At 45.4% G+C, this 15,520-nt stretch overlaps 2 protein-coding genes across 9 annotated transcripts in view; one reads left to right on the forward strand and one right to left on the reverse strand.

The window, feature by feature from the left end:
* Positions 1-4,966, reverse strand: part of ARFGAP1 (ARF GTPase activating protein 1) — a 26,335-nt gene extending 21,369 nt beyond the window's left edge. For all 4 annotated transcript variants that reach the window (XR_011155980.1, XM_069033850.1, XM_069033849.1 and 1 more), the window contains exons 1-4: positions 4,852-4,966; positions 4,464-4,601; positions 1,054-1,117; positions 636-745 (exon numbers count right to left, since the gene is read on the reverse strand). Coding sequence is in view for 3 of the 4 variants with exons in the window: in XM_069033850.1 (XP_068889951.1) it covers positions 636-745; positions 1,054-1,113 (170 nt within the window). In the remaining variant the exon portion in view is untranslated. The remainder of the gene's footprint in view (positions 1-635; positions 746-1,053; positions 1,118-4,463; positions 4,602-4,851) is intronic.
* Positions 4,967-15,155: 10,189 nt separating this feature from the next.
* The window catches only part of NKAIN4 (sodium/potassium transporting ATPase interacting 4), a 51,492-nt gene continuing 51,127 nt past the window's right edge, over positions 15,156-15,520 (forward strand). For 3 of the 5 annotated variants that reach the window (XR_011156080.1, XR_011156079.1, XM_069034295.1), the window contains exon 1: positions 15,156-15,461. Coding sequence is in view for 3 of the 5 variants with exons in the window: in XM_069034295.1 (XP_068890396.1) it covers positions 15,408-15,461 (54 nt within the window). In the remaining 2 variants the exon portion in view is untranslated. The remainder of the gene's footprint in view (positions 15,462-15,520) is intronic. The other 2 variants (XM_069034293.1, XM_069034296.1) reach the window with 2 other exon arrangements.

Raw genomic sequence — 15,520 nt, forward strand, 5'->3', positions numbered from 1 at the left:
TTATCATGTATCCTGATGGTTGGACTCGATGATCTCAGAGGGCTCTTCCAACCTTGGCAATTCTATGATTCTATGTCCTCTCAAAAATTTCCTTTTTTCTTCCAAGCCACATACACAACAGTTCAAAATGCTCCTTTCCTGTGCAATTTCTACTCACTAATGAGCTTCAAATCACCCCTTGAAAAGCAAAGAATGTACTTCTGAATGGCCTCCTTGCTTTGGTGATTTCCCTCCTAGACTTCCTCTCCTTTCCTCATTTGAGTAACTGTTGCCTGCTTTGGCCCTATTACATACACACACTGTGGATCTCCAGAACCCTTAACAGTTCTTATTCCATGGACTCCCATCTCAGCTGAGCATGTTTCTTGGAAAACAACAACTATCATTTATATTGCAAAGAGAACAGGAATCTCCTGAACAGAATAAAGCTGTTTTGTATACTAGCTTTATACCCAACTAGTTACAGACAAGGCACAGAGAGCAAAGCCCACTTTGGAGAGGAGCATGAAGCAAAACTGCCAATGAAATGTTGGATTTGAGACATTCTATACATTCCAAACCAACACATGCTGTTCACAGCCATAATGCACCCTGAGGTAATGCAACTCAGTCCATGGTCTGTTGGAAAGGCTGACCTGAGGTGAACTCCCAAGCCTCGGTGTTTTCCTGAGCACTCAAGACAGATCCAAATTCCATAGGTCACACTCACCCACTGGGGGTTAAATGCACCACATTCAAAACAAACCTGTGAGAGAAAAACAATTATTTCTTCAATCTGCCATAACTGTCTGTGAGAAGTTTTCATAGTGCAGCACAAAAAGGCAAATCATGGAAACATAGAAAATAATTTCAGAAGGGAGAGTTCTTATTGTTTGGAAACACCTTCCCTGATAACATAAACTTCCTTCAAGTATTTATTTATGCTCTCGGATTATAAAAATGACTGTACTAACTACAAAAAAACAGAGAGGAAATACACACAAGCAAATGGAAATTACTGAGCAAAGAATTAGTTTTGATTTCATCTCCATCTAAAGATCATCATTTTCTCACATTGTTCTCATCTTGTGCTCTGACTTCCTTGAGGACCTTCCTTGTTCTTGGACTTGCCATGATTCTGCAAAGGGAGAAAAAGAAAAAACGAAGTCATGATCACGGATTTGATTTCGGTAGGATGCTCAGTACCTCACAAACACAGCTCTGTGATAAAGAGCTTGGAATCTAAACCACTGACTCACAACCAGCTGCAGAGGAAAAACAGACAAACCAAACCACCATAAACCCCACAATCTTACTTTTCCATTTACTTTGCACTTTTAGGGGGATTTAGTCATCTTAACTCCATCACTGGAATGGCGTAATTCAGTCATGGCTGGAAAGTGGGCAGGGGGTGATAAACACGAGAATTCTATGTCACAAATTGTATCAAAACAGACTCTACTGGATGCTGCTCCCAGACCCATCCACTACCCTTCCTGAAAGCACTTTTATAACAGCCATGATTTCACGGGATCACATGCACACAATTCATCAGATCTATGCAAAAAAATAGCAGAAACTCTTACACTTAAGAGTGCTGAACATGTTGCTAAAAGAACCCCTTACTAGATGATACAAGAACTTGTCATTTTCCAGAAATACTGAGTTTGCTTGTCAACTGAATTCTAAGAAATTAAGGCAATTATTGGGACCTTTACACAAAATAGAATTCTAATTCAACAGACATGCCTCGCTGGCAGACCACATCATGTCACTCTAATTTTTATGACGCAGAAAACAGCAGGGAGTGCTGTCAAGCTATAGCTAAAATTCACATTAAGACAAAAAATGTGATTCACACACAGTACACAGCCTGGAAAAACCCAAAGTACACAAAGCACTCATAATTAGAAGAACTGTAGTGTAGGGTGCAGCGTAAGATAGCAATTTAGATAAAAAATAAACTCCTATTTCCAACTAATAGCATCATATTTAAATTAACTTTAAATAAATAACACCTGTTCTCCCTTTTTACTTCCTCTCCATCTTTTCATTTCTACTACAGAAAACAAACTTCTAAGATGCAATAAAAGACAGAAGTCGCCAAGCTGACTAGAAATGGCACCAACTATGAAGTGTCAAGCTTACTGGCCAGTCAAGATGCAAAGCATAAAACAGCAGGTTGATATTTTCACCAAGCACTGGTGTGAGAGGCAAAAATACCTTTATGCAACTCTCTGACACTATTTCACTGTGCTATTTGACAAAATAATCAAAAGTCCTTAGAACATCAATAAAATGAACAATCTCAAAAAAATTTTAGAAGGTAAATGATTAAGTGTTACATACAACTGCCACAGCCCTAGGGCATGGAAGGAGGATGTATCTTTAATAAATAAAGGAAGGGTGTTTAAAAGGGAAAAATGTTACAGGTAAGAAAACATTGTATTTGTATGACTGATGTCAACTTCTTAGAAATCTCTAGAGCAGAGTAGTACAATAAATAGTGCTGAGCATCACCAGCTAAGATAACATGACTCAGAAAGGAAAAAGCTCAATGTTGTACCTACATATTGCCACTGCTAAAAGCAGAAGGTGTTTGTAGCAGAACTCACTGCCTTTTACCTAAAGCACTTATTCCTCTGTAAACACCTTGTTGACAAATGCTTAATTCTGTGGAATTTAAGGGGCAGTGTTTTCACTGATGTTTAGAATGTGCTACCTTTTCAGCCTTAATTACTTTGTATTAGGCAAAACCAGGTAATTGTGATAAAAGTGTTTTAGACTCATAAGGTTACTACAAGTAGTGGTGAATAAAACCTTCCTGTCATCCTGCATTAAAATAAAACTGAACACAGTTATTTTTGTCAATAATCCGATAAAAATTGTGTAACTTTCAGAATAGGAGAATGAAAGTGTGGCAAGCGACCCCTCATATAATGAAACACACCTTTTCCAATAGCATTCCAATAACATTTAGCCTTCCATAACTTACTCATGTGCATGTGAGCAGGAAGGGAGACAACACTACATGCATTTGTTTATGCCCTAAATAACAACCATAAACACATTTACATGGCTCCCAGTCCATGTCTTCAATTCCACTATTTGTCCCTGGTGAGATAAGGGAGAATTCTTCCTCTGCAGTACAGAAATTAAGTAAATAACTCAGCAGGAACAGCCAGACAGACAACAGTGCACCTTCTGGGCCCTCCTCTTTGCCATTATTGCTGCTTTCTCTTTGCATGCCAATGCCTCTTCCTCAGGAATGAATTTCCCCAGCATCTTCCTGTACATTACTAACAACTTCCAAGGCTCCTCTCTTTAGTTTTCAATCAGAATAAGCAACAAAGGCAGTCTACATGCAAAGGCCTTCCAGCCTCAATGGCGGATGAGCACTGCTGGAGCTGAACAGGAAAGCTGAAGAGTCTTCCCACTCCAATTCTGCATGTGCCAGGAATTGTCTCTAAAACAGAAAGTCACATCCATCCTCCAACAGCCAATATCCAGCCCCCCTTGTGTTTATACACGAGTTTCAGATCTCCAGCTCCAAGGTGATAGAGGAAGCAATTGCTTTCGGTTCTGCACCAAGTTCCCTGCCCAAACTATCACGTCTGTCTGGTGGGAAGGCAGATCTTCATCCACACCGTGACATCCAAGAAAAGAGAAGGTAACTAAAGCCACTGGCTTTTCACCTTATCCTCCTCTACCAAAGCAATTGGAATTAAAGAACAAGGAAAAAATGTCATGTTCTGAGCTTTCTAATGTCTTTAGAAGTGGCTAGTTTATTTTTAGTGACTTCCCCACAAAGTTTTAAGTGTTCAAATTGTCATTGATTACCACCAAAAAGCTGAGCCCTGGTAGCTGACTGGACATATAACCACGGTGCTGTTTAAGTTTAATGACTAAATACTGAATAAAGAAGCTGCACAGCCACTTTAAAGAAAAATACATTGTTTTGATCTAATATAAGTGGACATAAGCAGTAAAGAAAGCGTTCCGTTTAGGAGTAAGTTTCCATTGAAAAATATGAATATTTTTGACTACGGGTTCCAAAGTGGAAAAAGACAGCTTCACACAGACCAATCTCACACTCTTATTTCCCAAGCAATCTGTTCCCAGAGCAAAAACTAGACGTGCACAATATGTGTTTTCTGGTTATGAAATCTTTAGTTTCTAAACACAAGCAAAAAGACAAGTGGAAATAACGTGTAATAGGACTTTGCTCCTCTGATGCAGCAGCAAATTCAGAGCCAACCTGCAAAGGCCTTTGCAATTCAGTGCATGAAGAGTCAGCGGCTGACGTGGCCTGCTGACTTCGTGGACCTGAAGGCTCCCTGTGAGTCCCATCAGTGCAAAAAGGCCACAGAGGCTGAAGAAACCCTTGGAATCACACACTGCGCCCTTCTCCGTGGAGCTGTCACGGCTCACGTTCGCAAATACATCAAAGACACACTTTTAAAGCGGCGCAGTTTCACACTCACCCGCCTCACCCAGCGCTTCGCAGGGCCGAGAGAAGGGCGATTCCTTCAGGCACACCTGCGGCACCCGGATCCCAGCGGCGTCCTGGAGCCTCCCTCAAAACATGGCCGGGTTCCGCCGAGCCCTCCGGCCTCTGCTTTCTGGGCAAGAAAATAACGCAGAAAAAGCTGAAATAGCGGGCAGGGAGATGCCTCCTGCCCGCCACGCCAGCCAGGCACCGGCACCTCGCCCGCCCTCGGGACCGTCCCGTGTCACAGCGCGGGGGCCGGGCCCGAGCGCCGCCACCTCAGCGCTGGGCTGGGCTGGGCTGGGCTGGGCTGGGCTGGCGGGGCACGGGAGGCCCCGGCACAGCGAACCCCGGCTTGGAGAGCCGCGGCGACGGGGACGCACCACGGCCCTAAGCAGCACCGCCAGCCCTGGTCCCGATCCCCGTCCTGCTCCCGATCCCGGTCCCGATCCCAGTCCCGGCCGCCGGCCCGGTCCCGCCCGGCGCCGCCGACGTTGCGGAGCGCGAGGCATTGTGGGCGCGAGCCTTAACCCGCTGCGGTCCGGGGCGGGCGAGGAACGCCGAAAACATCCAATTATATCCCACTCCGCGTGTTCCAGGGAGAAGTTTAAGGGATTTGTTTCAACCAGGCAAGGTTGAAATAAATCTTTAAAGCGAACCCTGGGCGCGCGCTGCTCTCGGTGCGTTTCCAGGCTGCAAAAACGACCTCCGGGGGTTCTCTCTGAGGAGAGGCTGCCCGTGGGGGTGAATTACATTGAATTATGTGAGTTTTCCTTAGACACTTATTGATGTGAGCAAAGTGGGGTTAGCATCTGATGCCTCATGTTGCTCCCAGGCTGGGAATAGCAGATTGAGGGGCTGGTTGGACCTCCAGGCCTCCCCCAGCTTCACGTCCAGCTCTGCCTGCGCTGCTGCGGTCACCCCTGGAGCACTGGGGTGGCTTGGGGCACCACACTGTAAGGAAGATCTAAAGCCACTAAGGAGCATCCAGAGGGGGCCACAAGGAAGAGGAAGGGTCTAGGGGAAGCCATTAGAGGAGTGGCTGAGGGTACTTGGCTTGTTCAGCCTGAAGAAGAGGAGAATGAGGGGAGACATCATCGAGGTCTGCAGCTTCCTCATGAGGGGAAGTGGAGGAACAGCTCCCATCTCTGCTCTCTGGTGATCGGACAAAAGGGAATGGCTGAAACTGTGTCAGGGGAGGTTTAGGTTGGATATTAGGAAAAGGTTCTTCCCCCGGAGGGTGGTCAGGCACTGCCCAGGCTCCCCAGGGAATGGTCACGGCCCCAAGGCTGCCAGAGCTCAAGGAGCGTTTGGACAACGCTCTCAGGGATGCACAAGGTGGGATTTTGCGGTTTCCTGTGCAGGGCCAGGAGTTGGACTCAATGATCCATGTATGTCCTTTCCAACTCAGGATTTTGTCTCCAGAAATCCTCCCAAAGGTGAGGGTGGATCAGATAGAAAGAGCACCCAGAGTTGCTTTGCAGTGCTTGGAAGCACGGGCCAGGCGAGCACATTTATGCCATCGTTAACTTCTTTTTAATCATCAGCTGTAGGCACAGGGCAATGGTTTAGTATTTATGTCTGAATCCCACAGAGACAATACGCTGCTCATTTCAGTGCAACTCCTAGTCTGGCCTCCGTACTTAATAAGTAGGCTATTATCTGACTATCAGTGCACGGGAGATTAACGGGAGCCATTTTCATTACCATTAATGGTGGCTACACACATAATGCTCTCACATCAATGAGAAGATAATGGGCCCTTAAGTGTGCGTGTGTAAGGCCGACAGAGGAAGGAGTATGAAATATAAAGCAAACTCGGCTTAAATAATTTGCTTTTCCAGTTAAGAAGAAACTAATCTCTTCTCATAAGCACCATAATTTTCTGGTAAATGTGGACCAACAGGTAATGAGGTTCCCGTTACACAAATGCTGTGTTACAGGCTCTAATGAGCCTATTAATCTTTGTTTTTCCAAATAATTGGTAGATATTCCAGTGATTGGTGTTGGCATTGGCTCTGCAGTGGTTCTGGTGAATGTGTGTGCTCACAGCCTGAGCCAGGAGTCATCCTCAACCTCAGACACACAGGGAGCAGCAAAGACTCACCTACGTGAGGGCTGTGGGATGGGGCTGTCTGGTGTGCAGTAGGAATGAAGGGATGCCACAAACATTTGTCTTTCTCACCAAGCAAATAAATGCATGCCATTCCCTGGCAAGTCCAGTTTGCATCATTCCTGGAATTTGGGATGGGTGCATAGCTCTCTCCCCATCTCTGCTATGTGTGGCAAATGTCTATTCTGAGATAATAGATAATGCCAAGAAGAAACATTTACAAAAGCAGCCTGCACTGCCTTCACTACTTGTTCTCTTTATCTACTTATGAACTGTTTCTAGCTTGAAACTAAATGACAAATATTTTTAGCACAATTGCCATTGTTATAATTGTTATGCCCAATGTCAAGAACATATGAAACATGATGATAAGGAACAAATTACAGCATAAAATAATACAAGGCAGGCACAGTATCCTTGAGCTGTTTTCCATTTTGAGATTTTCCAGATAGAAGTAATTTTGCTTGGCTTCAAATGACACTACACAAACATGTAAAGGTCAGTCTGATTTGAGAGCACAGAAAACAGCTAGAGCCAAATTCTGCAGAGATTTCATTAATAAGTTCACCATAATTGCTGTGAAGAAGACTAATAGCAAGTGGAAGCTTACTAAGATAAGCTACCTAGTGTGCAATTTTGCTTGTAAGTTACTGATTTTGTTTGATGGCTTTGAAATTTCTTAGGGGAAAAAATCTCTGGAATAGGATTTAAAAACCAAAGAGCATTCATTTTCATTTTTTCCTGTTTTACAGATTTACTAAACCGTTTCTAATCTATTAATAAGACTAGATTTTGGTTATTAAATACTGCAGTCCTTGACATAAATGAAGCAGCATTACCACTCGATTTAAATCACACAAAAATACCTGAAAAATTCTCTTCTAGAATAGCTGACAGCCTGGGCTTCAAATATTAAAGGCAAAAGAGATACCACAAAACCCTGTTTTGACTTGTTTACTGATACCTATGTGGGCTGAATTACAACACTCAGTAGTAGCAGCACTTGTCATGGATTGAGAAACTATGGATTTTTATTACCTTTTTCCCTCCCAACACACCTGAGATGAGCCACTATATCAGGATGTCACAACACTTAAATTGAGGGGGAACAAGAAGAAACGCAGATCCCTTCTTAGATAAATCTACTTAATAAATCTGAGGAGCGAGGAGCGAGGAATGGACCTGCTTGCATGATAAATATCACCGCTGGAGTTCTGAGCTGTCACTGTGTGTGACTTACCTTACTGTGTGAATAACATACAACTGTGAATGTAACATAGAAGTGTGTCTGTAACACGGAACTGTGTCTGTAACTGTGTGAATAATAATGCAACCCCAAACTCAGCCCTTCTAGTGCCAGGAGAAGTCTGGTTAATTGATGGGACTGTGGGAACACCCTTTCCCTGCAGGGTTTTTTGGCACTTCTGCATGTTGCATGCTCTGAGTAGCACCCTGTGAACTGCAGGTTGTCACCTGAGCCACCAAAGACTTCATCTCATTTTCAACTTCACGGGCTGGAGAGTTCAGAGTGACTTTGGGGTGGGTCTTATCTTTGTAAATCTTGACAGAAGATTCCTACTAATGTTATGTCACGTTAAAAAATACTAGAAAAATAATATGTGAAATATTTTCTGCCATGGGATGAAACAACAGTTGTTATTAAATGTTTATTTTTATATTATTATTTATTATGCTGAATGAATAAGAGTTATTTTTATTAATCGTAGCACTCAGGATTATTGATATTCATTGCATTTGGCAACCACAGCCTAGCAAACTTACCCAGCTACAATGAATATTGCCATTAAGCTACAGAAATGTCACATGCACTTAATAAAACAATCTCTTTCCTTTCCTTGTACAAGGGAACATTACTTTTTTCCTTCCTTTTCAGCTGAGAAACCCGTGTTTTCTGATACATTTTCGTAGTTAACTTGACACTAACACAAATCAGTAACTCCATCTAATGACCAGCACTGCTGGTGGTCAGGCACCAAAAGCCAGACTTCAGGCAGGGGTTTAGTCCTACAGCTGAATCAGAGTCCTGCCTATGTCATGACCACCCACCACAGGCTCCAGCACTGAATTTCATGTCCAGCTCTTCAAAGCACAGACAGGATCAGGACAGTAATCAACCCCCATCCTTCCCCTGCATATTTATAGGGAATTCACTGCTGATTGAGCTCCCTATGCCCACTCCCCCACACATCTGGGAAGGCATTTTAATGTGTGCATTTCTACTACCCATCTGGTCGCTCAGACATCCTTTCATTATATTTTTCCACCTCAGAGCTAGAGCCGAAACAAAACTACAAGCAGACACTTGTAGTTAGAAGCCCCCATCAGTCCTTCTCCCTGTGCATGTTTTTTTCATTTCAAAAATTAAACAAAATTTGGGAAGCTTTTATATGAGACAACAGGACAACAGGAAGCTTTACTCTGATATTAGAACAGCAAACAGAAAAGCAACCTTTTATTTTAAAAGCAGCTGTTACTCCATACAGCTTTAACTTTGTGTTAATGTCACGTCTGTGGGTTTCACATCACAATTTGTAGCACTGTCAATCAAAGCTGTCAAAGTGGCCAGCTTGGTCCAGGAGAGGGAAAAAGCCTGGAAGTGCTGCTTGAATCTACTCTGTGGATATTCAGAATGAACTCTGGGAGGCTGGTTCAAGTGGCTTATTTCCAAGGCAATTAAGTCTTTCTTAAGTAAATGTGTGTAAAAAATGCTCCCTCAGCCTGGTGGTACCTGACACTGCTGACTTCTTAATACGCATTAGCTCTCCCTGCCCGGGATTAGAGAGAATATCACTGAAAACACAGCAGAAGAATAGCTGGGTTTGTGTGTGTATGTGTTGGAATATCTTTGGACTGCACATTCCATCCCTTCCTCAGGGCAGGACTCACAAACGCCGGCTCCTGACACTGCACACCCACACTGCTGCAGATGTCCTTCAAAAGACATGCTGAAAGAAACTTGTTATTGATTTCTTCTCCATCACATCACTTGAGACTTGTTAAATTGGCTTGGGGAAGTTTGTAATCATTTGAGAGGAAAAAATGGTTCCTAAGCAAAAGGGGAAGTAACTTTTCTAAATGAGACCGCCCTAAGCCAGTGCCCGAAACTGGAGACTGCTCTCACCCTTCAGGCTCTCTTTTTTGTCATATCATTTGAGAAATGCAACTGTTGCATGGAAACCTTGAATAATCACTTGGTATCAATACCCAGGGACCCTGGCAGCTGCACTGAATTACTTCTTGGTCACAGTGCCTAGTGAAACTGCGGCTTGAAATGTGGCTGCAATCATGCCAGCTACTCAGATTGCATGGCTGAGGTGCTGGGGTGTCAGCTGTGCTTCCCCTGCGGGGTTTAACCCTTTGGACACTGCCTCCTCTGCTCCAGGCTTTGCCTGTTTTGTCAGGAATGCTGACATAGAATCGTACAAGGATCACCAAGGTCCAACTCCTGGCCCTACACAGGACAATTTCTTCATGTAACTGAGAGCATTGTCAAAGCACTCTGTAAGCTCTGCCAGTCTTGGAGGCAAGACCACTTCCCTGGGGAGCTGTTCCAATGCCCAACCACCCTCTGGGGGCAGAACCTGTTCCAAATATTGAACCTAAACCTCTCCTGACACAACTTCATGCTGTTTCCTGGGTCTTATCCCTGCACATGCCATCTCCAGAGCTACTACAACACTAGTTTGAGTAGCCTTTCTCAAGTTCAGTAGTTGTTACACGTTTTTGGTCTCCAGACCAATAAGACAGATGGGGAATTTCAATGGATGAGGGAGGATTTTCAGTGCTGCTTCTCAGGTGAGGTGGTTTGTGACACCCCTCTCAGACTAACAAAAATGCTGGCAGCTTCCAGGGTGCTTCTGTCTCAATGTTTTTCCTTTATAGACATGGAGAAATAGAAAAAGAGGGTTGTGAGAGGCTGTTTGTGGGATATTATGGCAGAATTACCACATTAGCAGAGCTGTACTGGTGTGAATTTGAACCTTGACTCCAGTATAGAGGTAAATGGGTCCTGATGTGTTTGATCCAGGGGAGGAAGGAGGCCAGTCAGGTTTTCTTCATGCAGGCCCTTGATCACACAAACAAGGCAGCTGCATCAGCCAGATATGGACAAATTGTTCACCTTGCTGTTACTCTGACGTACCAGAGAGCTTGGTGAATCTGCCTTCTACCTCTGTCTACTCATCAAAGAGTGATGAGAATTTGCTGTGCAGCTCAGCAAGTTAATATTAGAGAATTACAAATGTGAAATGCAGATGATGGTGGTGTAAAAATGCCGAAAAGCCCTGATTAGGAGCTGCCTCCCCCCAACATTGGAGACTTCACAGGGATCGGAGAGAAAATGACAGATTTCACACACCAGTTCTGATGAATTTTACAGATCGCCCTGGGCTTCTGGGAACCATTTCAAAGCGTAAAAGTAATTGAGAATTTTCCCTTTCTTGTCTAGTGATGAGAACAATTTTTGAAACATTGTGCTTTGCTGTCATCAGGCTGTTTTCCTCAGCAATTAATTCACCAGGCTGCAAAAGGAGGGGAAGATCAGTGTGTGGTTCTTTTGGCCATGGCCTTCTGAGGGTGTGCCACTGTGGTGCTGCTCAGTTTGGGCATCTCTGCCCCTCTGGTCCCTCTGAAGAGCAGAAGGATATGTCTGGGCTATTGCCACCTCTCTTGGGTCTTCTACCATGATAGTCTTGGCTTCAGCTGGCTTCAGTCCCAGAGCAGCTGAGCTCTGTAACAGTGCTCTAGTTATTAGCCCCGGGTAATGGCAGGTTTAAAAATTTACAAGTTTAAAATTAGAAGGTGAAGAGTTCTTGTCCTTTTTTCATAATCTCTTTCTAGCTGGTTCAGTAATCTTTATGTAGAAAATCTTCAGTAAGACACATGGGACACATCACAGAGTCAAGTTCTTATAGCCAGAGCTGGCTGCCCAAGGTGACTGGAGGCAACCTTGGGTCATGAGCAGTTAGATCCTCTCCCTGCATCCAACATTAGCCTTGAGCAGACAGGAGAGAGCCCTTTCCTCCTTCCATGCAGGAAGATGATTTATCCTAATCCATTTGTATCCAGATACATTCTAAACTTCCACAGTGTCCTGTGGCAGGAAGCTTCACAGCTCATGCCCTTCGTATGTGAAGACTTCCCAGTTATCATTTTTGATGTGGCTGCAGGAAATCCTGCTCTGTGCAGTGCTGAGCTGCCATCACTCAGGCCACTGGCAGTGGGACTTACTTCTAATTGTGACAGAGAAATAGGATGTGACATACCACCTTGGGAAGGCTGCTGTGTGCCCTGGAGCAGGGGAGCAGGCTGGCTGATTAGCTCCTGGAGCACTGGGACAGGCACACTTTGCCTTTGGGGTGTGGATGGAAAGATGGGAATACTCTGACACCACTGTGTTTGATCAGACATCTGCAAAGGCACTGTGATCCAGCTGACGTTATTAAAATGGAGAGGAGGTGGGTGTGAATGAACTGAGTGGAATAATGCACCCCATGGTACCGTGGGATGTAAGGCCATCTCCAGCTTTCAGCAGCTGTGACAATTACAGGTTTGGGCTGTGAAGAGACACGTCCCCAGCTAATACTTTTAGCCTCTACTGTTCCTCTTGATCTGTCAGAGGAGGAGGCTGCAGGTATTAGAGATAACAAGCTGTGATAAGGTACTGCTGCTTTGTTTCAAGCTTGCTAACTTTGTTTCTTCATTTCTCCTAAAGTAAACCTGGGACTTCTCCCAGAAAACTGGATGTAATTAGACAGCTGATAACAAGGTCCCTTATCTAAGGTTAATCATCCCTAGCAATGCAGCTGGAGCCATGCAAAAATAAATTTGGATGGGAAGAGGATCCTGATTGAAAAACTGTCTAAGAACAGGGACATTAAATCTCTGGAGTATTATCTGAACCTGAGGATGTTTCCCATCCCATGAAGGGATTCCATTCCCTCCATGAAGTCAGGATGTGCATCAGAACCTTAAAATGAAAGCACATCCTCAGGAATTAAAGGAGTATAAAAGAAACAACCAGGATCTCTTGAGCATCTCTGTGGCCTGGCATTTGGAGAGGGCTGCAGTAATGACTGCTTGACCAATTCTTTGTCCTTGGTCCTCTCCTGATGGTGAGGGATGCAGCTGCCTGTGATTGCCTTGCTCTGTGTACACATATCCCTGTATACCAACATTCCTGCTAATAATCCCTCAGTCCCCATCCAGACCCCCTTAATAAGGAGAAATCCTTTCTAACATTCAGACTAGACTCTTGAAGCAACATTTCATCCATCAAAAGCTTTATACTTCAGGAAATAAAAAATTCAGGATACTGAGCAATTTTGGTTTTCTTTCTTTTTTTGCTAAATTAAAGTTGTAGTTGGTTTTACGAATTAAACTTTCAAGATAGATGTGTGGTCCTGCAGCACTCATGCAGGAATTCAGACGGTCAGATAGATAAGAAATCATATGAATTATATAATATATATGAATATATATTATATATATGAAAATTATAATATCAGGCTCTGGGAGATTTAAGTCTCTCTTTGAAATACAGAATGTGTTGTTCCTGTGGCCTCATCCTTATTAAAAAGCTCAGGAAAGTCTGTGTTTTCCTTCACATGCAGGTGGAGTCCCAGCCAAGCCAGGCTTGCTTTCTGCACAGCTTATCAAGATGAAAATGCAGGTGGAAAAAATCCTCTTTCTGTCAAACTTAGCCTTTCAGCAGCAATGCCTTTTGCTGTTTCACACAGTGTCTCCTTTGCAGTACAACTGAGCTGGAAAATAGCAATGCCTACAGGAGGTTTTTAGAGGCAGGAGGCAGACCAAGAGACGCAGAAAACCTTAAGAACTGGCACAAAAGCCAGGTTCTAACCTGCATGGCTGTATCCCCGTTTTCCCCTGTTGTTGCCAGCAGTTTGCAGAGCATGTAACAAGACCAGCCTAACCCCAGGCTGCTTTTGGCCAGCTTGAGCTCCTGTTCTAATTCTGATGTCAGGTTGCCTGACCGTACAGTGCAGAGTGAGACCTCCCTGTGTGGTTTGTAAGGAATGTTTTATCTGCATTCATGAAAAAAATAAAATAGTCTTTGCTCCATTGCCTATTCCATCCAAAATCCACCTTCTGGGGATTAGGGATACTGCCAAAGCTTCTTCAGTCCACAGTTTCCTGGGCAAAATAAATTGGTTTCTTCTCTGGGTGTTTTCCTTTCACGTATAATAAAACGTGTTTTATTGTATCTGACTGCATCAGTTGATGCCTTGGTTATGCACAATGCACAGGTCAGATAATCAATATATTTTACCATTTAAAACCAGAAGGATTTGTGATCAATTCAGAGGCTGCCTTCTAATCTCAGGTATTCCGACTTTGTTTGTTTGTTTGTTCTGTTTCTCCCTGTGGCTGATATGAATAACAATAATGTTGTTTATATAAGGTTTTAAACATTCCTAGCACTTGAGGACCAATCCTGCTTCTTTAGGATATAGGCAGGCAGTGTTTTCCTTGAGTGAAATGATAGAGCTGCTGTGATTTCAGCCACCACCTCCTTCTCACCCCACTGCAACGAGCAGTGGGCTGTGCTTATTTAAAATGAAAGTGGAGCTGATCACTTCTGGTGGGGAGTCACACCCTGCTTTGGAGGCAGAAATGAAACGCTGACTTGCTTCAGAGGAAGAAGGGACAGCCAGAGGCAACAGAACAAACTGTTGTGCAGACGCTGGAGCCACCAGAGATTGCAAAGAGACGACCTTGTCACCAGATGAGGCTCTCCCAAAGCTTCTTATCCTGTTGTGTTGAGCTTAGCTGCAAGTCTGTCCCGATGACAACGTGTGGCGTGTGACCTGCTCCTCAGGCCGGCCGCAAGTGTGTGCAGCAGGAGAGGCTGGCATGAGCTGTGTCTTCTGGATCCTGCTTCTCCTTCGGGAGGGGAGGCAATGGGAAGGACTCGGGCATGTAAGGGAGGTGGTTGTGTGCTTGTGGGTTTGCTCTGCGTTCACAATTAAAGCTGACTGACTTGCTTATCTGCAGGTGCAGGGTACAGCGAGTGGTGCGTACACGGTGCTCAGGTAGAAGCACTTTTTGGAGGCAGAGAGATGCTCTCCTACATCCCTCTGCTCCCAGTCAGCTGGGATTCATTCTCAAACCTGGGTGTACTTGAAAATACCCACAAACGTGCATTTTAAAGAATTCCTTGTCTTATCGCCCTTTAGGAGTTTGCCTTCCACTTGCACCCTCCCTGACAAATTTTATGGGAAAAACCATTGCATTTTAGGTTAGTTTGGGGCTTCATGATGTTCAGGGTGAACATGCCAGCACCAGCACGGGGAGGCATATGTGGAAAGAGGAGAGGAGCTCCACAGACCGTGTGTCCCGCACGCACACCTGGCCAGCACAGCCCTCTGCCCCAGCACGGAATGATCACTCCCGCGTCCTGTCAAGGGAAAAACGAGGGGCTGCCCTGTCCGGGGCATCGGAGCTGCCCCCGCCTCCCGGGGGAGGGCCGGGGCCGGAGCATCCCAGCGCGCCTGCGGGGGCGCGGGGGCCGCATCCCGGCGTTGGCGGCAGCCCCCGCCCCGCCAGCCCGCCCAGCCTGCGGGACGGCAGCGCCGCCGGAGCGTTGCCCTTTTAAGCTGTGGCCCCACTCTCCTCCTCCCCGGCTCCCGGAGGAGCTCCGGCAGCCGGCACCGACCGAGCGACACCGAGCGCCCTCCGTGCCCGCCTCGCTCCCCGCGGCCGCGGACCGGGCAGCGCGGAGCCCCAGGGCGGCGGCGGGGCCGCGGCCACCGGGCTGCCCCTGCCCTGCCCCGCTGCTCGGGGACCATGGGATGCTGCACCGGCCGCTGCACCCTCATCTTCCTCTGCACTTTGCAGCTGGTGAGTGGAGGCGCTCGGGATCAGGGGGACCAGGCGGGGACCTGCGGGTTCGGCGCCCC

Source organism: Aphelocoma coerulescens, chromosome 20 (assembly GCF_041296385.1).
Source record: "Aphelocoma coerulescens isolate FSJ_1873_10779 chromosome 20, UR_Acoe_1.0, whole genome shotgun sequence".
In the NCBI taxonomy this organism is placed as follows: Eukaryota; Metazoa; Chordata; class Aves; order Passeriformes; family Corvidae; genus Aphelocoma; species Aphelocoma coerulescens.